The sequence below is a fragment of the Indicator indicator genome, chromosome 6, assembly GCF_027791375.1.
Source record: "Indicator indicator isolate 239-I01 chromosome 6, UM_Iind_1.1, whole genome shotgun sequence".
Lineage (NCBI taxonomy): Eukaryota > Metazoa > Chordata > Aves > Piciformes > Indicatoridae > Indicator > Indicator indicator.
Window position 1 is genome coordinate 27,559,881 of NC_072015.1, and position 26,766 is coordinate 27,586,646.

The 26,766-nt window shown below is 41.3% G+C and overlaps 1 protein-coding gene across 1 annotated transcript in view; it reads right to left on the reverse strand.

Moving 5' to 3' along the window:
* CEP192 (centrosomal protein 192) overlaps positions 1 to 26,766 on the reverse strand; it is a 67,831-nt gene that overhangs the window by 25,263 nt on the left and 15,802 nt on the right. The window contains exons 10-30 of the mRNA XM_054381601.1: positions 25,855 to 25,919; positions 25,588 to 25,773; positions 25,181 to 25,304; positions 23,668 to 23,798; positions 21,978 to 22,887; positions 21,750 to 21,867; positions 19,117 to 19,288; positions 17,387 to 18,275; positions 15,922 to 16,070; positions 14,103 to 14,318; positions 12,455 to 12,580; positions 10,920 to 11,063; positions 10,646 to 10,709; positions 9,849 to 9,988; positions 9,144 to 9,236; positions 8,208 to 8,323; positions 5,997 to 6,176; positions 4,492 to 4,582; positions 3,261 to 3,437; positions 2,093 to 2,353; positions 1,775 to 1,887 (exon numbers count right to left, since the gene is read on the reverse strand). Of these exons, the coding sequence (XP_054237576.1) occupies positions 1,775 to 1,887; positions 2,093 to 2,353; positions 3,261 to 3,437; positions 4,492 to 4,582; positions 5,997 to 6,176; positions 8,208 to 8,323; positions 9,144 to 9,236; positions 9,849 to 9,988; positions 10,646 to 10,709; positions 10,920 to 11,063; positions 12,455 to 12,580; positions 14,103 to 14,318; positions 15,922 to 16,070; positions 17,387 to 18,275; positions 19,117 to 19,288; positions 21,750 to 21,867; positions 21,978 to 22,887; positions 23,668 to 23,798; positions 25,181 to 25,304; positions 25,588 to 25,773; positions 25,855 to 25,919 (4,465 nt within the window). The remainder of the gene's footprint in view (positions 1 to 1,774; positions 1,888 to 2,092; positions 2,354 to 3,260; positions 3,438 to 4,491; positions 4,583 to 5,996; positions 6,177 to 8,207; positions 8,324 to 9,143; positions 9,237 to 9,848; positions 9,989 to 10,645; positions 10,710 to 10,919; positions 11,064 to 12,454; positions 12,581 to 14,102; positions 14,319 to 15,921; positions 16,071 to 17,386; positions 18,276 to 19,116; positions 19,289 to 21,749; positions 21,868 to 21,977; positions 22,888 to 23,667; positions 23,799 to 25,180; positions 25,305 to 25,587; positions 25,774 to 25,854; positions 25,920 to 26,766) is intronic.

Below are 26,766 nucleotides of genomic sequence, written 5' to 3' on the forward strand. Positions count from 1 at the left end.
TGAATCATTGAATAGTTAAGACTGGAAAAGACCTTTAATATCATCAAGGCCAACAAATACAAGGACTTTCACAAAGTTTCAGGCAATGAACTTGAAAAGCAATAGTGAAATACAGCCATTGTGAAATTTAGCACATCATCAACACATTAACGTTCTGCCTATTCTTAACATTTTGCATTATAACAGAACACATCCAGTTGGAAGAGACCTCCAAGATCAACCAGTCCAACCCTCAACCAAGCACTGAAGGGTCAACACTAAACCATGTCCCTAAGTACTGGGTCCACATGGCACTTAAATACTTCCAGGTATGGTGAATACACCACTGCCCTGGGCAAACCACTCCAGAGTTTGAGAACCCTCTCTGTGAAGAAATACTTCTTAATAACCTCCCCTGGCACAGCTTGTATCCATTTCCTCTAGTCCTGTCGCTTAACACCAAGTGGAAGAGGCTGCCCCCTCCTTGTTACAACCTCCCTGCAGGTAGTTGTAGAGAGCAATGAGGTCTCCCCTTAGCCTCCTCTTTTCCAGACTGAACAACCCCAGCACCTCCTAGGCTATGTGCTCCAGGACCTTCATGAGCCTCATTACCCTTCTATGGACACGCTTCAGCACCTCAATGTCCTTCCTGTAGTGAGGGGCCCAGAACTGAACACAACACTCAAGGTGTGGCCTCACCAGTGCTCAGTACAAGGAGACAATCACCTCCCTGTGCCTGCTAGCCACAGTGTTTCCAATACAAGCCAGGATGTCATTGGCTTTCTTGGCTGCCTGGGCACACTGCTGACTCATATTCAGTCAACTGTCAGCCAGTATCCCCAGGTTCCTCTCTGAGTCACAGCTTTTCAACCACACATCCCCAAGTCTGTAGCTTGCCATGGGGTTCTCAAGACCCATGTGGAAGGCCTAGTACTTGGCCTTACTGAGTTTCATACAATTAGCCTTGGCCCATCGATCTAACCTGTCCAGATCCCAGCAGGTCAACACAGCCACCCAGCTTGGTGTCATCTGCAAGTTTACTGAGGGTGCCCTCAATACCCTCATTCAGACTGTTAATAATCACTACAGACAGCGCAAGTCAAAAGTGACACCCATGTCATTAAAAGCAGAGTATGTCATTTTGGTGCCCTTGAGTTATGCAAATTGCAATGAAGGGTATCACAGCCTCATAAGCTCAGTGAGATTATGTTCTTCATCCTTCCCCAGAGAAGTTACTTCTCTCACATACACATTAAACAGCATCTTTGTCAATAGAATTCAGCAAACCAAAATCACAGAATCATGCAATGGTGGCAGTTGAAAGGCACCTCTGGAGATCAACTTGTCTAACCTCCCTACTAAAGATAGAAGTCTCGTTCAAAATTTGACATTACTGAATTTCAGTACTACACTTTTCATGAGCCTTTTCTTGACAAATTAAAGCTATGTATGTAAGGAAAAGAGAAATACCATAAAAGAATGCAAGTCTCATATGATACAAAAAAGCAAAACTCTTCCTCCGAACCCAACACGCTCAAATTCAAGGATGTAAAAAGAAAATAAAACCCTCCATCAGGATCGTTGCTTCAGCATGAAAACACAACAAAAAAGCAACCCAAAACCCCAAACAACCTACCATGTGTAAGACTTACTAGGTCTCACCATATCAATGCCTTTTGAACTCTTCCTGCTCTTTCTAAAAGCAGGTTAAAACCTTACTCGTGGTACCACCCACCTCTGGCTTTAACTCTTTATTTAACCTCTGTTTCTGTGACAACAGCAAAGGACTTCTTACCTACAATACTGCTGCCTAGAAACTTCATCTCCCCAAAAAAACCACACTGCTGCTAACAACATGGTTGATTTTTGGAAGTTCATTTCCATTGGATTCCATGTTATGGTAATCACCTGGCAAAATAAACAGGGAACACAGAAAAATATCTTGTTACAGCCAATGTTTAGAGCAAGACAACCAATTACTGCAATGCAAGTGAAAGAGGATTAAACACAAGTTAAATGAGAACAAAGAATAAAGAATTTGTCAGACATTCTCATTGACCACATTTTTTTTTAAGTTAAAAAGCATTTGCTCAGAATCAGGTATTATACTTACTTCATGTGTTCCTTCTTTTACCACGAACTTCTCTGGAGATACCATCAATACCTGAGGATCTATAACTCCTCCTGCCCCTAGGTTTTCAAGGCACACTGCTTTAACATAAGCAGCCCGAGAACCTGTGTTTCTTATGTGCAAAGTAGCTCTCTTTGATGTTGAAGGTGGTAATACCTTCAGTTCTATCAAGTAGTTACCAGGCAGTTTCTTAACATTTTCTAAAATTAAATTGCTTGTTCCTCCATATCCAGATAATGGTATCTGAAGGGGAAAAACATTGTTACCAAAAACATCCAGTACCTTGAAAAAAAAAAAAAACAAACCACAACTTTTTCCCAAAAAATTTCTATATAACTATGGTAAACTAAATAAAAGACTTACAGAAAGACAACTGAAAATTATTAAAATGTGAACTGAAAAGACTTCACAAGAAATAGAAAAGCTTAACTTTATTCAGCCTGTTTCAAGTTGTACTGAAAATGAAGTTAAGACAAATTCAGATTAACAACGCCTTAGGTTGGAAGGGACCTTTAAAGGTCATCTAATCCAACACCCCTACACTAAGGAGGGACATCTTCAACTAGATCAGGTTGCTCAGAGCCCCATTCAACCTGACCTGGAATATTTCCAGGGATGGGGCTTCTCCCACCTCTCTGGGCAACTTGTGGCAGCACTTTACCACCATCAGTGCAAAAAACTTCTTCCTCCTATGTAGTCTACATCTCCCCTCTTCTGAAGTCATCACCCCTTGTCTTGTCATAACAGGCCCTGCTGAGAAAATTGCCTCTGTCTTTATCATAGGCCCCCTTTAAGTACTGAAAAGCTACAATAAAGTTTCCCTGGACCCTTCTCTTCTCCAGGCTGAACAATCTCAACTCTCTCAGCCTCTCATTGTAGGAGAGGTGCTCTAGCCTTTAAATCTTGAGCTACTTCGAAAATAGTACATTAAAATCTTCCTTCACTAGGGGAGAAAAAGTGCATGCAAAACTGAGGCTAATGTTCAAACTGTAAAATCCAGTGCCCAAACAACCTTTAAACAAATATACAGATCTTCATAGTGTACATCTTGAAGGTTCAGCTTTTCTATAGAAACAGCTTTTCAGTGCTAGAAGTTAAACAATTATGAAAAAAAAAATATTCAAATTAGAAGTCAGGCTGGGCCTCTTACAGTAAACTTAATTCCTGGCTGTGACCGAATCCCCAACTGTTTGATTTCTAGCTTGGCAAAGCAGCAAGTTGCCCGAGTAGGTCTAAACATCAAATATATGTCAGCATCTTCTTTGGGACGAATTTTGAGTTCCCAATTAATAGTTGAGCGCTCTTCGGATCCAAATATACTCTGCAGCTATAAAAACAGACATCAGAAGTGATTGACTACAATAGGAGAACACAAAGCACTAAGATTTACTTCACCAGGAACCCCAAGTTAACTTCTTCAAAACCTGGATAAACTCAACAGTTAACAGTGATCATATATTTAAAGTTGCAATGCTTAATATGCAGCAAAACCTAGCAAGCTCAAGATAGTTCATATTCCCACAATGATCCCCTCAGTTTACAGAAAAACAGAATGGTAGGGGTTGGAAGGGACCTCTGAAGTTCATCTAATCCCCCCCCATGTCAAAGCAATTTCTCCTAGATGAGGTTGCAGAGGAATGTGTCCAGACATCCACAAAGACCCCCACAACCTCTCTAGGCAGTCTGTTCCAGTGATCCATCACCCTCAAAGAAGTTTCTCCTTGAATTCAAGTGAAGACTCCTGTGTTCTAGTTTGTACCTGATGCTTCTTGTCCCATCACTGAAGAAAGCACACATGATACTTGTCATGCCAGGGGCTATTGCTGCTGCTCCTATAATTTTTGCATGAATTTAGGTTCCATCCTAGACCAGTCTTTCGCCTTCAATCCATAATATGATAAGACTGAACCTAAATACTACAGCAATTTTCCCTCAGTTTAAAATTTTAGATATCAAATCAGAACATTTGACAGAGACAAAAAAGTGGACTAAGTAACAAAGAAACTCCCTAGCTATGGTAATTCCTAAAGGCTAATTCCAGTTTTCCATGTCTCCCTCCTTCACACTGCCAGAGTTCCTTGGAGTGAGGTGTGAAATCCCCCCTGCAGGTAGGGCTACTCCACCCAGTATTGACTGTCTGCTGCTACAGCAGCTTATGTACTTGTAAAGTAAGCCCAAATTTTCTGCAGCACTCCTTTGTTTCAGCCCTTCTTCAGGTTTCCAGGGTAACTTAAACTCTGCTGCCACGTCCATCTTGACAATCTGAGAGCAAATACTCACTGACATTTATGAAGGAACAACACTTCAGGGCAAAGACATTTTTATTATAAACATATCCTGATTACTGCCATAAACACTAAAGAAATTTTGATGACAATTACCTGAAAGCAGTCTTGATCCCGGCCTCTTATCAAGAGCCTTAAATGCTGGGTCACAGATGGAGAGTCATTTCTTAAAGTTAACTTCCGCTGGCTAGAAAATACGGAGTTTGGTTACATTTTACAGCAAAATGTAAGTTAACTGCATATACTTATTCATGGAAACCATAGAAATAGGACAGCCATGATTTAATGTCACCTCTTGGAAGAACAGAATGTTAATTAGAAAGTAATTTTTGTATTCTCAAACTTCCACAAATTACAATACCATTACATACAGAGCAAAATTGCAAAAATAGCTTTTCTGAAGTTCAAATACTGTACTTAACAGCTTGAATTTTTAAAGCAAGCAGTAGCTGAGTCCCTTAAAACTACAAGTCTGAGACACAGTTTTAATTAGATTATTCAGTGCCACTTAATGATGCAGAAAGTTTTGAGTAGTATGATTCATTTGAACAATTGTAAGGAACTAAAATAAACTCTTCCTTTCCATGTACTTTTCAACATGGTAGTACCACACAGGACACTGGCCATTTGGCAAAATCAGGTTGACCAAAAAGCCATTTTTTTCCTCTCTAATACATCCTTGATCAGCCTTACGGTATTTCAGGTCCTTCATCCATAGAGGAAGGAAACCTTCTCAACAAGAAGTGTGAGTGCCTTTGTCATTTTAACAGGTCAAAAAACAATCAAAGAAGGATAGAGTCATAGAATCACTCAGGTTGGAAGAGACCTTTAAGATTAACTCCAATCACTGACCTAGCGCCTTGCATATGACAAGCCCTAAAATTGGTAAAAACAAAGAAAGAGGAAGGATCATAGTGTTAGAAAGCCTCTCTCCCTTTTTCAGTGGCAGACACTGTTTTGTACTTTGTCAGAACAGCAACTCTAAAACTAATTTCAGCTTCCCAAAACCAATGGTGCATAAAAAAATATTTTTCAGGAGGAACAGAAAGCAGAAGGGTAGCAGTAGGGAAGAGGAAATTCCCAAACACAAACCAGCCCAAATGACTATGTTAGAAATACGCTGCCTTAGCAAAATGGAGAAACAGGAATATAGCTATCAGAAACCATTCTTGGATACGAACACAGATCACTTTAAACAGAGAATGCTATCAGATTCCTCGAAAGTTCACTATCAAAACAAGTCTGGATTAGTCCCTGCAGCAATACTTACTAAAAGTCCAGAGATCTGCAAAACCTGCTGCCTTAACACACAAAAGTACATCTAGACAATTATACACAATTTCACTAAATCATAGAATTGTTTCAGTTGGAAAAGACCTTTAAGATCATCAGGTCCAACCGTTACTTACCTCTACCAAATCTGGTGCCAAACCATGTCCCTCACCACTCCCCTCTTTGCTACTTTTAAACACTTCTGGGGATAGGGATTCATTTATCATGCGTGGATTATTAATCTGAAGTTCTACTTCAAGTAAGTGCAATACATAGCACTTAAGGTGATATTCCAGATCAACAGCTGCCCAGCCTATGCTTATACTTACACTGATGCTCCAAGGGGTACTCCTCCCCAGGCAACGAACTGCTTGTTGGAGAGAATGGGTGGGATGTTCAAGGAGTCACCAACAGCTTCAGGAGCACGTCTGTTTCCCTCAGACACCACCTCACCTTTCAACACCACTTCATACTGAGGTCCAGAGGGCAGCACAAGAACTTCCAAAGAACTTGCAAAATAAAGAAAAAATCCCACCACAGAACAAGATTAGCTGCTGGAAAGAAAACGTAAGTGAAAAAAAATATAAATAACCCTTCTTAAACTAACTCAAGGGGAAAATACAAATACTGTATGATGAAGGCAAGTGTTAAGCATAGCAAAATTTCAATCCTTTGGGCTGCGAAGACATATGCCACATGTACCCCAAGCAGTCCTCTGAAGTATTTCATCTGGAAATGGTTCAGACAACTATTTCAGAGACTAAATCTAAACAAACTGTCTCTTAGCCATGGTAATTTGTGGTTATTCTGACAGACTAATCCTGGAGAGAAACAAAAAGTTTGGTTGTCTCTGTACACATTAACTGGTGTGAGATACTCAGAAGCATCAAAATTAAACTCTGTCCTGTTAACAACAGCAGAGTTCTAAGCCATGAATTCAAGGCTTTTTTCACAGGTTCACAGATTGCATTGGGTTGAAAGGGGCCCTTAAAGGTCATCTTGTCCAACCCCCCTGCTGTCAGCAGGGACAGCTCCAACTGGATCAGGCTGCCCAGGGCCCCACCAAATATGACTTTGAATGTCTCCAGGAATGAGGCCTCAGCCATGTCCCCGGGCAACCTGTTCCAGTGTTTCATCACTCTCATTGTAAAAAACTTTGTCCTAATGTCCAACTTAAATCTACCCTGCTCCAGTTTCAAACTATTGCCCCTCCTCCTATCCTACAAGCCCTTCTAAGCAGTCCTTCCCCAACCTTCCTGTAGGCAGGAATATTAATATTGAAATGTAGCTATTAGGTCTCCCCAGAGCCTTCTCTTCTCCAGGCTGAACAGCCCAAATTCTTTCAGCCTGTCTTTATGGAAGAGGTGTTCCAGCTCTCCCATCATCTTTGTGGCCCTCCTCTGGACCTGCATCAGCAGGTCTCTGTCCCTCTTATGCTCAAAGCCCCCAGAGCTGGACACAGTATTCCAGGTGAGGTCTCAACAGAGCAGAGTAGAATGGCAGAATCATCTCTCTTCTTCTGCTGGCCACAGTTCTTTTGATGCAGCCCAGGATGCAATCTGCCTTCTGGGATGCAAGTACTCATAGTTGGCTCCACTTCTGCAGCCTCCCTTCACCTTATTTCCCAAGACTGCTGTGAGAAAGGACTCATGAACCCAGACAAGCAATCAGCCACCTGCATCTTCTTCAGGCACATAAATGAAAGCATTTGGAACACAGATTCAAATAATGAATCAAAGAAATGTGCTAACACTGCATAGGAACACTGGACCTAACTAGAAAAGAAAGTAAAAGAAACTAGAAACCAACACCAAAAAACCCACCAAAACCAACAAAAGAGAAAACAGCAAAAAGAAAGTGCTGCCTCACTAAGGGAGACGGAAGCCAACACAGAAATAAAAGGCTAAAGTATATAGGAAAGGAACTGGACACTGGAAATATCTAACCAACAACACAGGAAATGAGAGGAAAAAAACACAAAAAATAGAAAAAAAGGCAGAAGGCAATTAGGCTGAAGCATTTTTTTAATAGCACAGACCCACTTGGAACCAGGACTGAAACTCAAGAATCTCCAGAGGAATTCAAGGACAGCTAGAGTGCCTACTGACAGAGCCCTGCATCCCATCAGCAGGGCACACAAATGCTTTTGATCCTGATCTGTGCTTGAGTGTTTTTATATGGAAAAACAGCAATAACTTTTCCCTTTTCTTAACAGGATGAAGAAGAGGGAAGCAACTGAAGTGGCTGCTGAAAATCAGAGTTTTAAAGCCTTGATGTACTTTAGAAAAATTATTTATTTACAATAAACAAGCCTCAGGACATCTGTTGTCTGTGAAGGGAAATACTAGCTACTCCCTAAAGCTATATACAGCAAGAGGTAGATAATGTACAGAACAGGCTACCTCCAGCAAAAAAGTCTACTTTGTAATGAATGAGGACTCCCATGAAAGCAAGCAAAAGTTCCCCTTGGGGGTCAAATTTTGATTTTTTCATGAGCTTAAGGTCAAAAGTAGCTCTCAGCATAAAATCAGTTCTGTTACCTTTCTGTAGTCCTGACATTATTTGGAACAAACAGGACAATCAATTCTTGCTCTTCTCCAGGAATAAGGAAAAGAATCTCAGGTAGAACACTAAAACAAGTGTCCTTATCTGATATCTGGAAGAAGGCAAGGGCAAAAGGGAAGGTTGGTTACATATTTTAAGGGAGTATTACAAGATGCAATACAATTTGTGTATCTGCTGTACACAGAGTTCAGACAATTCAAATACACCTGGCACCTTCACAACTTTCCCATAATCCTGCACTAATTAAACTCCTCTAGAGTTGGACAGTCTATTGCAAATACCTCTAACAGAAGCTTCTTAAGACATCAACTGCACCTAGGATGGTAAATGGGCCACAAAAGTTTAAGAACTGAAAGCAAGTACAACATGGCAAAGGTAAAATACTAGTGAAGCAGTATCCCTAGTCTCAATGGTGGTACAAACTGGTATCAGTTACTATCCAGTATCATCACATTGAAGTGGCATTTGTGATTGTAGGCATACATCTTATTTCCATGGCCTCTGCTTCAAGAGATTTAGGGGTGATAACCCTCCATTATTGCTTTTTAAAAACGCAAAAGGTTCCACTGCTTCTTCTGCAGACTTTGAAATGCTAGATTCAAGTGTGTCTAGTTCCCTTTCAGTCTGGAACACACTTTCCATGCATTCTCAAGAAAGTTCAAGAGACGATAGATCTGAAAAGAGCTCAGCTCATACTTAGGGTGGCAAAATGTTCACTGAAAATGTAGCTTTGTCACAAAATAAAGATGTTTCCCAGCAATAATATTCCACTTGGCTTTGTACTCCACTGCTCCACTCTACTTCTATGTATTTGTTACACTCTCATAAAAACCTGTTTATTAAAATCTCGTTTCAATATAACAGTAACAGCACAAACCTCAGGATTTCAAGAGAGAGAGAAGCCAACCTACCTTAGTTTTCAAATGTACACCAATGTTTCCAGCATTTTTCAAGGGCAGCCGCTGTTTGGCTGTAGAACCCACCCTAGCAGACAAATGCATTGTCTGGAACAAGAGGAGAAGAGTCTATGTATGCATGCATGAATAAAAATATACTGAATAAAGACAAGCGTTACAAAACTACCAGCCTAAGAGACACAAACCATTATAAGGAATCTTATCATAGAATGATTTAGGATGCAATAGACCTTTAAAGGTCATCTCATCCAACACCTCACTGCAGCCAGCAGGACATCTTCAACTAGATCAGGTTGCACAGAGCCCCATCCACCTCATCTGAAATGATTCCAGGGATGGGGCTTCTACCAATTCTCTGGGCAACATAAGCCAGTGTTTCACCACCCTCACTGTAAAAACAGTCTTCTTTCTATCTAGTCTAAATTTCCCTTTACTAGTTCAAAACCATCATCCCTTGTCCTGTTCCAACAGATTCTGCCAAAAAAGATTGTCCCCATCTTTCTTATCAGCCCCTAAGTACTGAAAGGCCACAATAAATTCCCCCCTGACCCTTGTCTTCTCCAGGCTGAACAACCCCATCTAATTGAAGATGTCCCTGCTTACTGAAGAGGGGTGAGAGTAGACAACTGGGTACCTTCCAATCCAAAACACCCTATAATTCCACAATTACTGAAACACATATTGTAAACACAGGCAAACCTTTAAGGTACTTGGAACTTGTATCTTGGCTGTTCCAGCTCTTGCTTGGAGAGGGATACTTTTAATCACACTGCTGGGTCCTGGACTATCCAGTTCCACATCAACACTTGCTGAGAACACATCTGCTGGACCCAAGGAATCTAGGAACAGTTTCATGAGTAACAAAAGCAAGCTAGCAGCAAGGGCCACTCCTATGAATGCATGCTTCTCTTCAGCTACTGTCTGATCTTAACATATTCATGTTGTGGGGATATTACAGAAGCTCTCCTATTACCCTGGCAACATTTTTTTTTCCTTTCTTTTAAATAGTCTCACAAGACCTTATCTGAGAGTCTTACCGCTCTATCTTAAACGTTGCTGAAGTTGTCCCTAAAGCAAACCAACCAATCCACTGTAACACACTCGCCAGGCTAGGAGAGAGGTGCATTATTCACTATTTAGGAAGACAGAAAAACTTGAGAGATTTCTTCATATTTCTTATCCATTTTGCAATCAAGGGAATACTTCAAGTGATGATTTAATTCCCTCAGTAAAAAAAAAGGAGATTCCACACATCTTGCAGCAGATAACCACATTGGACTGTTTGATACTGAAGCATAAATGCCCCCGTTAACATCTAAAAGGTTAAGACATGGAAGTACTCTGCCTCCTTCAGTTTCTAAAAACTGAATGTGATACCCAAAACATTAAGATACGCAAACCAAAGATGGAACGCTTCATTTCAGATTTGCAAACTGACTTGGTCGGAATTGCAGGAACACTTTTTTTCAGTTGAAATGAAAACCAAATTGCTATACCTGAACAAAAACTTTGTTTCTCAGGTGCATGGAATAGAACCCAAACTCTTAAAGCTTCAGGATCCTGAAAAAGAAATTGGTTGACTCATCTTATGGAAGGGTATTACTGAAGAGAAAACAAGAACAAAAATAAACCACAAACCCAACTAACAACAGAATTGTACTGCTCGAGTAGGTAGATAACCAAGAAATTATTACTGTGAGCTCAGATATTTGGAGCCACCAGTTCAGAAAGCAAATAAGAGGAAGAATCATACAATTACAAACTACTCACCTGCCCATCGTAGCTTGCATGTATCACATGATTTACAACTGGTGGAGCTGCTGTCTGAGAAAGGGCATCTGCCTGGAGTGATTGCTCATTGGAAGGACTAACTGGTTCCCTGGAAAATGTGAAGCAACTCAAAGCTTCTGCATCCTGAAAAAGAAATCAAGTATGGAAAGCATTAAATCGTATTGACACTAACAACAATGCTGAGAAACAGAAGGCAAGTTTTGACCCATCCAACTAATGTGGAATAAAGCAATCCAAGATGAGCCTGTAGGTATGTGATAGTCCAGCCAACCTTCCAAGAATAGTCTGAAACCCTTTTTACAGTAAAAGGAGCTGGGACTGGCTAGTTTAAGGATTCAAGAAGTTGGGCTGTTAAAGATCAAACCTCAATGGTCAACAACATGACCTGATCCAACAAGACCAGCCTGGAAGAGCAGCCAACCTATCCAAATCCCCAAATTCCGCGCTGCCAGAGAGATACAAAGAGGAACACTCTGCAGCCTGTAATAGAGGCTATTGCTGTCTAGCTGGGAAACAAGGCAGATAGAAGAGCCCTGCTCTTGCTCCTGCAGAGGATGAGAGAATATGCTCAACTTGGCTGCTTGTTTTAATAGTCAGCTCTTCCATTTGAACAGGAGAATATATCTCCAGCTTCTCAGAGGGAAGGTTTAGGCAAGACAACCCTTTTGCTATGTGCTGTCCTGTGCTATCAAAACAGGCAACGGAGCCAGTGGCTGTAAAAAGAACCAAACCAAACCAAAATACCAACCAAAACAGCCAAGAAAAGCAACCAACAACAAAACCCTGAAGACCGCATCTATTCCAGAAGCATTTTTTGTTAGTACCACGTCCTGATTTCAGTGTGGTACCAGTTAATTTTCTTCCTAGCAGCTGGTACAATGCTGGGGTTTGGATTTACTGTGAGAGTAATGTTAAACTGCTACTTTCCAGTTGTTGCTAAGCAGTGTTTGTACTAAGGCAAAGACCTTCCAGCTTTTCTCAGCAGAAGCTCAGTGTGCACAAGGAGACAGGACACAGTAAGAACAGGTGATCCCAATTGACCAGAAAGATATTCCATATCACATGACATCATGCTAAGTATAAAAACTAGAAAGAGTTGGCCAGGGGGCACCATGATACAGAGGCTTGGGCATCAGTAAGCAATCATATTGTGCATCACTTGTTTTATATATTCTATTATTCCTCCATTTTCTGTTGTGTTAAACTGTCTTTATCTCAACTCACAAGCTTTACTTTTTGTTTCTCACTCCCCAGTTCTCTCCCCTATCCCACTGGGTAGGAATAAGCAAGTAGTTCCCTGGTGCTGACTTGCCAGTTGGGGTTAAACCATTAGAGCAGACCTAGCTCATCATTCTGCAATAAATTTATTTCCTGGCTAACCAAAGACTTTTTCAGACTCTGGCATCTAATGTCCAGCCAAGATTCTTAATGGCATAGAACATAAAATATTCTGGTATTAAAACTTAGTATCACAAGAAGTTAACTCTCACATAGAGGAAGTTCACTGTACTTACTGCATTAATGACAAGTCGAAGAGGCACAAAAGCATGGGTTTTGTTGACCACTTCTAGTGGCAGAGCCTTCCAGGTGCCAAAAGTCAAATCACCAAAATCCAGAATACCTCCTTGACCTGCTTGCACCTGGTTTTAAGGGAAAGCAGAACTTCTGAGGAATGAAAACCTCCAAAACACACTACCATACAAAAACACCAGCAAGATAAGGACGTCCTTCACCTACGCCATCCTCTTAATGCTACACCCACATCACTACAGACCTCCTAGAAGGGCTAACAGGAGTCTAAGAAACATATTCCCATAGGTATCAAAAGGCTTTACATCCAAAAGTTCTCTTCCATATATTTTACCTTAATTAAGCCAATCATTGGTGCAGTATTTATCCATCAAGTATAAAAAAAATCAAATTAAGCCAATCTTTAGTGCAATATTTTTCCATTAAATTAAAAAAATCAAATTGTTTTTTGCTAGTTTAAATTAAAAACACATTTAAGCTGTTACTATAGCTACCAAGTAAGAAATGTCAGATTTAGGTAGTTAAAATGTCATTTAAGCAATTAAAAAAAAAATATCACTAAGGAGTTCTTTTCTGTGAGCATAAACACACTGGAGCATCATGATCTGCAGCAAAATGAATCTCAATTCTATGATCTGTAAAATGCTGCTTGTTTTAGTACTTTTTCCAGTCTCAGGGATATAACAAGACATGCAGAGAGAGCATAGGGTTTCATTTTCACTTCAATATGATGCAAGTTTCAATGACCTACATACCATGGAGAATGATGGATTTTGCCAAACTATGTATTCAAAGTGCAAGAGAACTTGAAATTCATGGAAGAAGCACTGAAAATTATTTCAGTCATCTGTAATCACCTAGAATTTCATTACTTCAAAACATATTAGCCCAAAGCAAGCTAACAGGCCACCCTAAAATGGAAAAAAATTACTAGCTGTGCTTACTGACTGAATATTTCACCTTTATCAGCAATGCCACAGATGATCATGTTCAGGCACTTCCAAAAGTACCATCAAGCCCACTTCTGCCTGTCCATACGCTTAAATTTAGGATTACATGAAGTAAGATTTAATGCTTCATGTCACACTGTCTCCCATCTGGTTGTTCTTCATGGTGAGACAAGACAAAGCATTTCATACATCTGTTAACTTTTACTTCTTAATTAGTCCAAAAGAAGAAAATATTCTCTACAACCATAAGTACGCAGAAAGTAATAAGAAATCAAGAAAAAGCCTATTGTTGTAAAAAATAAAGCAATCCTTACAACTGGATATAAATGGGGTTTATTACATTTTAATGCCCAATGGTATCCAATATAGCAGATCCTTGTAAAGAATTAGATGATTAAGATGTCATCCATGCTTTCAATAATGAACAAGTAGTTCCTTTTAATTTGTTCTTCTCAGACAGAAATCTTCATTTCCAGTTTATAAGCTTCTTAAACATTCTCCTATATTCCCTTCCCACTCAAAACATCAGAAATTCTAGGTTCCCTTGAAGAACAAACTTACATTCTTATTCTTATCCAGTGTTATTACAAGAATTATAAAATTCCAACACCAAAAAACACCCAAACAAAGAAACACAGACACACACAACACCAACCACAAACCATAAGCAGAAGGTACTTACTTCTAAATCAGGATTTTCAGCAACTGCTGTCAGAACTACCCTACTAGCCCGAACAATTGTCTTATCTGAAGAAACGGGCCAGGAGGAAACATTGAGAACACATTGAAAGACCCCTGGATGACAAGGCAAAAAAAGTATTTTCACATCATGGGTAGAACAGGGTCCTATGATGGCTTTGTTCTTGAAAACCAGGCATTGATACTTCACAGGATTCATCTGAAAAAAAAAAAAAAACAAAATCTCTGTCACTCTCAATATCCTCTTGCCAAAGGAAAGTTTATTTCAAAATATTATCTGGCACCACTGCTCAACATGGACATCTTGCATATGTTTTTGTTCAAAGTTCATTATAGCACCTTCAAATAGATGTCCCTCCCCCTCAGCTGTAAAAATAAACATTAAAAAGATGAAAAAACCCCTAAACACCAGCAAAAATTTGTTTTCTTTAAAAGAGTTAGGTAAGTCAGCCTGAAAGTTGCTGAGATTTCTTTCTAACATCTAATGTAAGATTAGCACTGGGATTAGAGCAGGGTATATTTAGGCTGGACATTAGAAATGTTCTTTACTGTGAGGGTGGTGGAACATTGGAGTGGGCTGCTCAAGGAGGTAGTAGGAGCCCCCACCTCTGGAGACATTCAAGGCCAGGTTTGATGTGGCTCTGAGCAACGTGATCTAGTTGGGGATGTTCCTGCAAACTGGAGGGGTGCTGAACTAGATGACCTTTAGAGGTCCCTCCAACCTGGTGCATCCTATGATTCTATGGTTGAAAACAAATTTGTGAGTAAAACCTTGATTTCTGAGAAAGAACAATTTTAAATGAGGTTCTCAACTGTAAAGTATTTCATAAAAAAAAACAAAACAAAACGTCACCTCTTGGTACAGCAGAATCTGAGGTGTGAAAAGCTGCACAAGAGCTTCGTGCTAATGAGCGAGTACAAGAATGTGTAAGAAATGGTGTCATAAACTCCTGTACATACAAAGACACAGAAACTCTGTGCTCTGATGGCTTTTAAAGAAGACATTGCTACAGGTGCTGGAAAAATGATGTCTAAGGAGGGGTACGATAAGGATCCTCTTGACAAAGGTCATCCTGGCCTGTATCAGAAACAATGTGGCAAACAAGACTAGAGCAGTGATTGTTCCCCTCTACTCAGCACTGGTGAGGCCACAGCTCAGCTGCTGTGTTCAGTTCTGGGCTCCTTGTCACAACAACAACATTGAAGTGACCTACCCCAGGTGACATGGCTCTGGCAAGGGGGTTGGAATCGATCTTCAGAGGTCCCTTCCAACCCCTAGCATTCTGTGGTTTTGTGTGTGGACATGGCAAAGCGTGTCCAGAGAAGGGCAATGAAGCTGGTGAAGAGTCTGGGGATCAAGTCTCATGACTTGTAGGCCACTCACTAAGGCCTGCAAGCTATCTATGTCACACAGAACAACCCATCTAGCTTGCAGCCTGCGCCAAATATTTCTCATTTTTTGTCACACCAGACCTCCTGATTTCAAGCAAAAATGAGAGCAAACCGTGCAGAACATTTTAGCAGTAGCAGCCCTTGGTGTGGATACTTTCTTTGTTAGGGCTGACTTTCTACCTCACTTCATGCTCACTGATTCTGTAAGTCAAACTCATCACATGGGATTTATCTCTCTGCCTACTCATTGGAGTAAGTCAGGTGGCCCAGCAGCAGAGTTGCACAAACTGTAAAATGGAGAAAAAATTACAAATCTATACAGAAGGCTTTAATTTTATATATATCTTGTAACATTACAGCATTACTGATATAATTTTGTTTAAAAAAAAAAAAAACAAACTAACTCTTACCTTTTGCCCATTAACCGAAACACTGAGTACTCCAATGCTGACCTGCGACCACTGCTTAGTTGGATTAGAAATGCTAAGAACCGTCTCTGATGCAATTCCCACACAACAGGCATCAGGGAACTTCAATTCTTCTGGTACTTTTATGTGACCTTTGGAAGGAAATATGCTCCTGTTGGTTTCCAAGTGCTCAGAAGCAAATCAGTACTCAGGGCTGCCACCATGTCAAGATAAACTCATGTGACAAATGCTTCATTATGGCAAGGACATGTTTGACTCAAAGTCTACATAAGAATGTTTTCCACAAGCCTGATACTTAGAATTTCAAGCAAATGTTTCTAATTTGCATCTCACATGGAGGTCTAGTGTCACATATAAAAGTAGTTAGGGAAATAGCACGTCTCATGTTGACACATGCTTGGGAAAAAGCGACTGCAAAGCTGTGCAGTAGAAAAGGACCTGAGGGTGCTGGTCAACAGTTGGCTAAACATGAGGCAGCAGTGTGCTCAGTTGGCCAAAAAGGCTGGTCTCACAAACAGTGTGGCCAGCAGGACTGGTGATGTGATTGTCCCCGCTATCTTTGGCACTGCTGAGGCCACATCTCAAATACTGGGTTCAGTTTTGGTCCCCTCACTCCAAGAACAACATTGAGGTGCTGGAGCACGTCCAGAGAAGGGAACAAAGCTGGTGAAAAAGGGTCTGCAGCACAAGTACTACAAGGAGTGTCTGAAGGAACTGGGGTTGTTTATTCTGGAGAAAAGGAGGCTAAGGGGAGAGACCCTATCTCTCTACAACTGCCTGAAAGGAGGTTGTACAGCAAAGTGAGGGTCAGTCTCTTCTCCCTAGGAACAAGTGATAGGATGAAGCAGCCTCAAGTTGCACAAGAGGAGGTTCAGGCTGGACATTAGGAAAAACTGGTGAAAAGCAGCCTTTTAAATGACACACTAATTTGCATTGCTTAGGTCAAGTCAAGATACAGAGAAATAGCAAAGTACAGAGGACACTTGGCAGCTTGTCTTTTCCTTTCATAACCAGAAAAATGGCTTAAGCCTGACACTCTCCTTCTCAGATTCTTTAGTCTGACTGCCTGCTAATATCAATTTAGGCTGAGACAGAAATACCATCTATGTTCCAAATAAAATACAACTAAATTGCCACAGCCTTCTCTTGCCTAGCCTAAACTGCAGCTAGGATTTCTCTTCCTCCTTTTAACGACAGTTCTAGATCCTTTAAACACAAAACCACTGAATGCTGAAATTCTTCTAAGGTTCTGAAAAATTTCTTTTAAGAACATTAGAGGAACCAATAGAACAAACATAAAATTCAGAGAACATCATTAAATAAGGAGAATCAGTAATATGTAATTGTGGTTCCACTTCATAGTCATCTTAATTTTATTTACTATAACATTAGCATCATCACTATGGCCATTCTTGACCACAGCTGTGTTTTAAACACTAACACTTACCAATACCAGGTGAGTTTGACAACTCCCACTCGCTTCTGCTAGCTGGAAGAGGTTGTACAGGATATGAATTTATGTTTAAGATATTCCTGTTTCTGGAAGTAGAGTATGGATTGCAAAGTGAAGGTGCACCCAAAGAGCCAGGACCAATATGGGAACATAAAGGACTTCCTACCATCAGTGGATTCTCAACATGTCCTGGTGGGATACTGGAACAAAGAAGTCCTGCTGGAACACCAAAACCTATAGAGCCATGAAACTGAGACAAAACTGTACTTCTAGAAGCTGGTCTATTTCCCAGGTGCTGCTGTGCAATTGGAGTCATAGCAAGAGAACATCCTGTAACCAATGTGGGAACAGAAGAACGAATTGCTTGACTCTCTGAGGTGGTGACATGGGATTTCAAGCTTGAAATAAGAACATACTGGTCACCAGCTGAGTTCTGATTGAATGGCATATAGGTGCTTAACCCAGGATATATGGGCAATATATTCAAGGATGGCAATCCTTGTCTCTGTGCTTTGCTTGCTTGATCCTGCCATGCCTCTTGGCCATCAATATTAACAGAATATGGCTGAGAGATGCAGTGTTGACCTGGTACAGCTGATTTGGGATGGTCTGGCTCTTTATGGTTTGCTGCTACACTTGCACAAGTAGATGCAAAACGCTCGTCATTCTTGAGAAAACCTTCTTTGGATGGCTCCTGATCCGTTAGATCAAGTTTTCGTTGAAGACCTACAAGCTGATATTCCGCTGGTTTCTGGTCAACAGTAGGCAGTGCTTCTTTTCTACTCCTTTGACAGGAGTGTTCCAGATTTTCAGCTACGTGTTCCTGTGAAGGAGTTGGGCTGGCTCGAATGATTGTCGTGCTCAGTTCAGAAGCACTTTCATTCTAGTAAACAAATAGAACAATATGCAGTATTAGCAGATAAAGTAACATAAAAAGACAGACCTTAGTAGTAGTACCACCATCCAAGAAAAAAAATCATAGAATGGCTTAGACTGGAAGAGACCTTAGAGATCACCTGCTCCAATTTCTCTGATATGGGCAGGGATGCCCATAGTTGCTTGGTTGCTCACAGCTTCATCCAACATAGCCTTAAACACCTCCAGGGAGGGGGCATCCACAACCTCCCTGGGCAACCTATTCCAGAGTCTCACCACTCTCATACTGTAAAACTTCCTCCTAAGATCTAAATCTACCTCTCTCCCCTCAGCTTAAAACCATTTCCTCATCTTGTTGCTAGACACCCTCATGAAAAGTCCTTCTCCAGACATCCTGTAAGCTTCCCTTCATTTACTGGAAGGCAGCTGTGAGATCCTGCTGGAATCTTCTCACCTACAGCCTGAACAACCCTCCGCCTATTCTCATAGCAGAGGTGGTCCAGCTCTTGGATCATCCTTGCAGCGCTCCTCTGGACTCACTCCAACACTTCTATGTCCTTCTTGTGATGGGAACACCAGAACTGGATGCATTATTTGAGGTGAGGTCTCAAAAGAGCAGAGAGGCATCCCTGTCCATGGCAGCGAGGTTGGAGTACATGATCTCTAAGGCCCCATCCAACCTAAGCCATTCTATGATTCTATAAACTGTTCTGAAACCCTTGCAGCTTTCCTGATTTGGAATTATTTTCACAACTTCAGGGCATGGTTTGGGAGTAAGGGGCAGATGTTGTTTTGTTTGCTTTAAAGAACGGGAATTAATATACATTTACTGGTCAAGATTTTCTTACCCAGTATGTCTCTGAATTATCTATTGCAGCTGAGTCCTTGAGGGTACTGTCAGATTCAGAAACATAGGTCAACCTGCTCATGGTAGGACTCGAGTAAACTGACTGGGTTAGAATACTCTCTTTGCAAGAAGATTCCTGATAATATGGCACAGAAGTAAATTCAGCTTCAGACCTGAAAAGCAAAGTATGTCAGTATTAGAATATATTTGTAACACCCCAAACAAAATCAATGCTACATATTCACTATACTATGCTAAAAGTCAGCTTACTTCATCATTCTGTTCAGGACAGTCAGTAGAAAAGAGATATCAGCTCTCAATTAACCTTTACAAGTTCTGGTTTTCACATAATCACAGAATTGTAGGGTTTGGAAGGGACCTCTGGAGATCATCTAGTCTAAACCCCTGCTAAAGCAAGTTTCCATAGATCAGATTTTCCAGAACCACATCCAGACAAGTTTTGAAAGTCTCCAGAGATTCCACAACTTCTCTAGCCAGCCTGTCCCAGTGTTCTCCCACCCTCACAATCAAGAACATAAAATTCATGTTCAAATGCAAAGTATCAAAGTTCCAGAACTGAGCTTGGATGCCAAGGTCACAAAAACAACACAACAACTTACTAAAAGAACAAAGGTGAATCAATATACTTGTAGCTAACTAGATGAAAGAACATCAAGTGACATCATTCAACATGCCAAGCATCACACATTAGCAGTCCCTTGCACTGCTGCAGTTCTCTTCATTTCACACACCTGAAAACCCACCATCTCTTACCACTTTCTCAAACAAGAAAAGAAAGAAAGAATATTGCACCTAATTTTGGTGTCTGCAGCATAAGAAGGACATCAAACTGCTGGAGCAGGTCCAGAGGAGGCCACAAATATGATCAGAAGGCTGGAGCACCTCCCCTAAAGGGACATGCTGAGAGAGTTGGGGCTGTTCAGCCAGGAGAAGAGAAGGCTCTGGGGAGACCTTATAGCTGCCTTCCAGTGCCTGAAAGGGGCCTATGAGAAAGCTGGGAAGGGACTTTTTACAAGGGCTTGTAGTGATAGGACAAAAGGGAATGGATTCTTTACAGTGAGGATGGTGAGACACTGGAACAGGTTGCCTAGGGAGGTCCTGGATGCCCCCTCCCTGGGGGTGTTCAAGGACAGCTTGGGCGAGGCCTTGTGCAACCTGGTCCAGTGGAAGGTGTCCTTGCCCATAGCAGGGGGGTTGGAACTAGATGATCTTTAAGGTCCCTTTCAACCCAAACCATTCTCTGTATCTATGAATACAATTCAATTCACTATCAATTTTAACTGGAAATCCTTATGTCTACAGAACACACTCACAAAAAATACACATTACTGCACGTTTTAACTTCTGAGAAGTGCCAGGCAGCTGTAATCCTAATATCATGTACACCACACAAACTGTACTTAAATATCCAACAGTGAACTTAAAAGTTAGGGCAAAGAAATCAGTTGCCTCCTCTTTTTATGGGAACATGCAACAGCTTCTGGCTACTAGACATGTGTATGTGTTCAAGACTAGATAATCAGTTTAGTTGTAATCATAGAGCTTATATAAAGCTTACTGTTACAGAAGCTCACTTAAACATTGCCCTTTCAGTTGCTAAGAAAGCCTTAAGTCTTAGGCACAAGTTGCAGTTTCAAAATATGAAGTGGTCAAAAGCAAATCTTTCTCCCCATCCTCACTCACAACAAGCAGTGGTACAAATCAGAACCCAACCCAGTGAAATACTTCCACATGTAAAACACACAACTTCATTGTTCTATACCATGTCAAGTTTTCTTATCATAGAACTAGAATCATAGCATGCTTTAAAGGGACCTTTAAAGATCATCCAGTGCAATCCCCTCTGCAAGGAGCAGGGGCATCTCCAGCTGGATCAGGTTGCTCAGAGGCCTGTCCAACTTCACCTGGAATGTTTCCAGGGATGGGGCTTCCACCACCTTCTCTGGGCAACCTGGGCCAGTGTTTCACCCCTATCACTACAAAAAAACTCTTCCTTCTATCTAGTCTGAATTGTCCTGTTGCTACAGAGTCCAATAAAAAGTCTGTCCCCATCTTTCCTACAGGACCCTTTAACTTTTGAAACAAAGCTCTCCAGGCTAAATAACCTCAACTCTCAGCCTCAGAGAGGTGTTCCATCCCTCTGATGATTTTTATGGCCTTCATCCGGGACCTGCTCCAACAGGTCCACGCCATCAACAGCACAACCTCCAACCAAATGGCTGTGTGACAGATGAATTACATGACAACTATTAATACATAGGGGATTTTCTAGTTCTATTCCAACATAAAGTTTAGGTATGGGATGTATCTGACTGATGACAGGTTGAATATATCGTATTCTTGCATTACTGGGTAATCCTGAGCAGAAACAGCAATGTCTCTATTCCAGCATCTCTGTCTCATCAGGCCAGTGAAGAAAACAAAAGCAATTGCTTAAGACTGCTTCCCCATCCACATGAAAGCGAAGAGAAAGCTTAGTCTAAGCACAAGGCCTTATCCTAAAAAGCATTTTCCACAAACTCAGATCAAGAACAACATTCAAACTAAAGCCAGATCCCTCAAAAATCCTCACAAAGCATTAATCATTATCATAGCCTGCTCCAAGACATTTACCCTGAGAATGCTGTTGCAGAAGTGTCACTAGGGGAAGAGTGAGTGAGTGGTGAAGTTGAAGGTCTGAAGCTGTACTGCTCATCTTCCAGAGGCTGCAAGTCACATTCACCTTTATGCTCTGGTAAAGAAACAGAATTTAAAGTCACTGTTTATTTAAACACAGGGAATAAGGCACCTGTCAAAAAAAGCCTTTGTAACAACTGGTTGCATTTATAGAGGTTTACTTACCAGTACTGTTCTCAGAAGTTGGGGAGAGCTTCTCAAAAGTTACATGTTTTGCCTTCCCACCATATGCAGCACTGGCATCTTTTTTCCTGTCCTCTAACTTTGCATTTTGTTTTTTATCATTGCTCCCCAAATCATTACATGGTTCAGGAGCAGCATTTCTTGCTTGATCTGCTGTTCCTGCGTCTTCCCTGACACACTTGCTAGTGAGGTTGTTGGTCTGGGAAGCAAGTGGACTTCCCTGTGACGCACCCATTTTTGCTGCTGAAGGATTTCCACGTGTTGTCTGTGCTCCATTTCCAGGAGGTGAGGCTTGGGTATTGAGCCTACCTGATTTAAGATCAGCATTCATTGCCTGAGAATCTTTGCTATTTACCAAGTCTGATGCCCTTTCTGAATATTTAGCACTAGTTGTAGTTACACTGCCACTGCTGGGAGCACCAAATAGACGAGAGAAATTCTGAGTATCCTCACATTGCTTCTCTGTCTCTTGCTGCCTGCTATGATTATTTATCAAGCCTTCTGCAAGACTATCCTTACTTCTACCTTCACCCAGTAAAAAGGAATGAGGCACAAGGTTCTGGATAGATGCTTCATGCTTCACAATACTCTCACATTCACTTTCATGTCCAATCTCATCTGATTTTTGGAGGTATTTCTCCACATCAAACACACTATTTTCCACATTGCTGGACAACACCCGACGAGCAGAAAGTTCTGTCTCTTCAGCAATTCCAGGAGAAAGACACCTTCTTACATTCTTATTAGATAATGTCATCATCATAGCAGCTAGCTGGGATGGGTCAGCACTGCAGGAAGCATTGGCAATGGCAGATGCAATCGTGCTAATACTCAGGACAGAGTCAGAATTATTCAATGGCCCAGCGTCAAACTTGCCTTTATGGATTCCATCCTACAACAAACCAAAAAGAACTAAGCACCAAATTAAGCAAAAATGTTCTTGTTTGTTTGTTTTCTGTGTTTTGTTTAATTATCTTGCATTTTGGTATATGGTAATATATTAACATGGCCAATGGTATCCTGGGGCACATCAAGAAAAGTGTGTCCAGGACACTTAGGGAGGTTCTCCTCTCCCTCTGCTCTGCCCTGGTGAGACCACACCTGCAATACTGTGTCCAGTTTTGGGCTCCCCAATTCCAGAAAGACAGGGATCTACTGTAGAGAATCCAGATTGCTATGAGGATGATTAAGGGATTTGAACATATCTCCTATGAAGACAGGCTGAGAAAACTGGGGCTGTTCAGTCTGGAGAAGAGAAGGCTGAGAGGGAACTAATGTCTGTAAATATCTGAGGGGTGGGTGTCAAGATGAAGGTGCCAGGTTCTTTTTGGTGGTGCCCAGTAACAGGACAGGGAACAATGGGTACAAGGTAGAACAGGAGAGGCTCCACCTCAACATGAGGAGACACTTTTTTACTGGAGGGTGATGGAGCACTGGAACAGGCTGCCCAGAGAGGTTGTGGAGTCTCCTTCTCCAGAGGCTTTTAAAACCCAAGCTGGATGTGTTCCTCTGTGGCCCACCCTGGGTGACCCTGCTTTGGCAGGGAGGTTGGACTCAATCTCTAGAGGTCCCTTCCAACCTCTAACATTCTGTGATTCTTTACTTCTCCTGTCCCTCTCCTACTTTTTTTGTTCAGATCCATGGATGCATTTAAAACCCGTAAGATACATACATTAGCTTTACTTCTGGTAGCTGCTTCTGTATTCATACTTTTATGTAATCCAGCTGCAGTGTCCATCTTCTGCCATGCACCTTCACAGCTGGCAGAACTGGCATGTTCTTTTGTTCGTGCTTCTAAGTCCTCTGAGAACAAAGGAAAAGACAGGGAATTAATTTACAATAAGCAAATTGTGTAAATGTCTGCATTCACCATCAGCATAAAAGATGTGGACATGCTTGAGCAGGTTCAGAGAAGGCCACAACAATGATCAGAGGGTTGGCCCCCTTCTGCTATGAGGACAGGCTGAGAGTTGGGGTTGTTCAGCCTGAAGAAGACTCCACGAAGATCTCATTGCAGCCTTTCACTACTTAGAGGCCTATAGGAAAGACAGGGAGGAATTCTGTATCAGGGACTGTAGGAATAAGACGAGAGGTTACAGTTTCAAACTGAAAGAGGGGAGATTTAGATTAGATACACTAAAGAAATTCTTTACAGTAAGGGTGGTGAGACACTGGTACAGGCTGCCCAAAGTGGTGGCAGAAGCCCCATCCTGGAAGTATTCAAGGACAGGCTGGATGGGTCTCTGAGCAACCTGATCTAGTGGAAGATATCTCTGCCCATGGCAGGGAATGTGGTCTAGAAGGACTTTTAAGGTCCCTTCCAACCTAAAACAGTCTGTGATTCCAGGAATACACGTGTTCCCTTAATGTTCAATAGGGAACAGCTGTCAGAAGCGCACAAATGCAAATGCCGCAAGCACCAGCTGCTTCCTGGACAATACTCAAAGTGTATATTGAAGTCACAAAATTAGCTGGCATTGTGAACATCATCATTATTTTCATGTAGCTTATTATACTAGCATAAGCTATACAAGCCTTTTCATGCAGTGCTGTATGCAAGATAATGTGAGCATAAACCAAGATCTATTTGGCTTGGAGAAGAGAAGACTGAGAGGCGACCCATTAATGTCTATAAACATGAAGAGCGAGTGTCAGGAGGACAGAGACAGGCTTTTCTCAGGGATGTCCAATGATAGAAGGTGCAATAGGTGCAAGCAAGAACACAAGAGGTTCCATATGAACATAAGGAAAACTTTTTCACTGTGAAGGTGAGAGAGCCCTGGAATAGGCTGCCAGAGAGGTTGTGGAGTCTCCTTCACTGGAGACATTCAAAACCTGCCTGGACACATTCCTGTGCATCTTATTCTAGGTGATCCTGCTATGGCAGGGGGGGTGGACTAGATGATCTTTTCAGGTCCCTCCCAATCCTTAATATTCTGCAATTCTGTGAAGTATCCAAGACAATTGAGGGCAGTCCTTAGTATGAGAATGTTCTCTTGTGAGACTTTAGGTTCTGTATTTTTCTGGAGGGAGAGGGGGTGAGAGGTGCTCACAGCAAAAAAAGACATTTGGTGAATGAAAACTCATTTCTCTATCATAGGTTGCTCTTTATAGTCTTTAACAGCTCTATGATAGTAATTCTTAACTGCTGTTACAACCACTGTCTACAATCATTCTATAGTTACCTGTAAACAGCTCAGACAGTTGTGAAGTCTCTTGGCCAGTGTCACCTCTTGATGAATTAGATGGTGTTAGCAAAGCAACAGGCTGCCTTTTCTCTGGAGATGTAATATAGTAACCAAATGACGGCTAGTAAAAAAAAAGAGAGGAAAAAGAAAACCAAACCAAATCACCCTAGAATACAGCATGAGTAAATTTTATCATTAATAAATAGGTTCATTGGCCTGGTAAAGTTTGTGCTCTGCATGCACCACAGCCAAACATGCAACAGGTCATCAGGACATAATCCTGTTAGACAAGCATAGCTGACTTCTTCCTCCCGTTGTGCACACTTGCCCCACTCGTCTGCAAAAACCAAAACCAATGCTAGCTACTGTTGCTGTTCATCTTGTCTTTGTATGAAGATACATACCCGTTTCACATCACTGCCTCCACCAAGACAACCAAGAGCTTCAGATCTCTGACCAAAGAACTCCCCCAGAGACAAACGTAAATAACTGGCATCCTTATCAAGATCAGATGCTCTCAGAACGCAGCTATTAGCAGATCTCCACGAAGTATCTGCTAATTCAGATGCATTCAGAACATCTACTTTTGCCTGCAGACAAAGAGATTTCAGAAGTTGCAACTTGCAAATAAATTCAGGAATTGTTCTGTTTCCACTCAGATCATGAATTACCTGGAAGAGTTTGTGAGCTTTCTCAAATTCTTCCTGGTCTTGTGCAATCATAGCTGCTGCTTCAGCTTAAAATCAAAGGCAACACTTATTAAAACAATGCATTGGAGCAAAAGAAAGACTGGATTGTAACAGTTGATTAAACGTCTCCACAAAAAAATTTAGGTCCACTAATCAACCCTGTTTGATCACCAATTCAAAAATAAACAATTCTAGACAGCAAAGTTTTACAGCATTCTCTCTTAAAGAAAGAAGAGCCTTGAGTGGCTGTGTCGGTGTGAGCTGAAATTCCCCCCCCACCGACAATAACCAGGCTAGCTCAGTCTGGAAGCAAATGAAAAGCTGTATTTACAAGCAAAGTCTAAAATCTACAATGAAATGCAATGAATATGTACAAATACACAAAATTCACAACATTCACAAATATATACAATCAACAGAAAAAGCACAATCGATCTCCCTGTGCTTCCCCCCCAAGGGGACCCTCCCAAAGGGGCCTCCCTCTCCCAGGAGCTTCCCCCCAGACCCCCCTGGACAGAGAAGCAGAGTTAGTTAAGCAGAAAGTTGTTAACTTAGCTGCCAAGGTCAGTGTGTTATCTTCAGCCAGAAGAGAAGAAGAAACAGCAGCCAGACAGCCCAGCAACTGCCCCCACTGCCGAACGCAGAATGTGCAGAGTGCCTACTTTGTTTTGGGTAATAGTTCTTAAACATTTCTATCTATCCAATGGAAGTGTTTAGAACAATCATTATTTTGCTTTCTTACACCCAATAGTGACTTATTTACATTCTTTCACTTTCTCTGTTCTGAACTTTGCAAGGAAAAATTAAAAAGACAGTTTCAAACCATCACAGTGGCCCAGGGACATCTTTAGATTACATTATACCATCCCTCTGTAAAACTTCAGAAACTAGAAA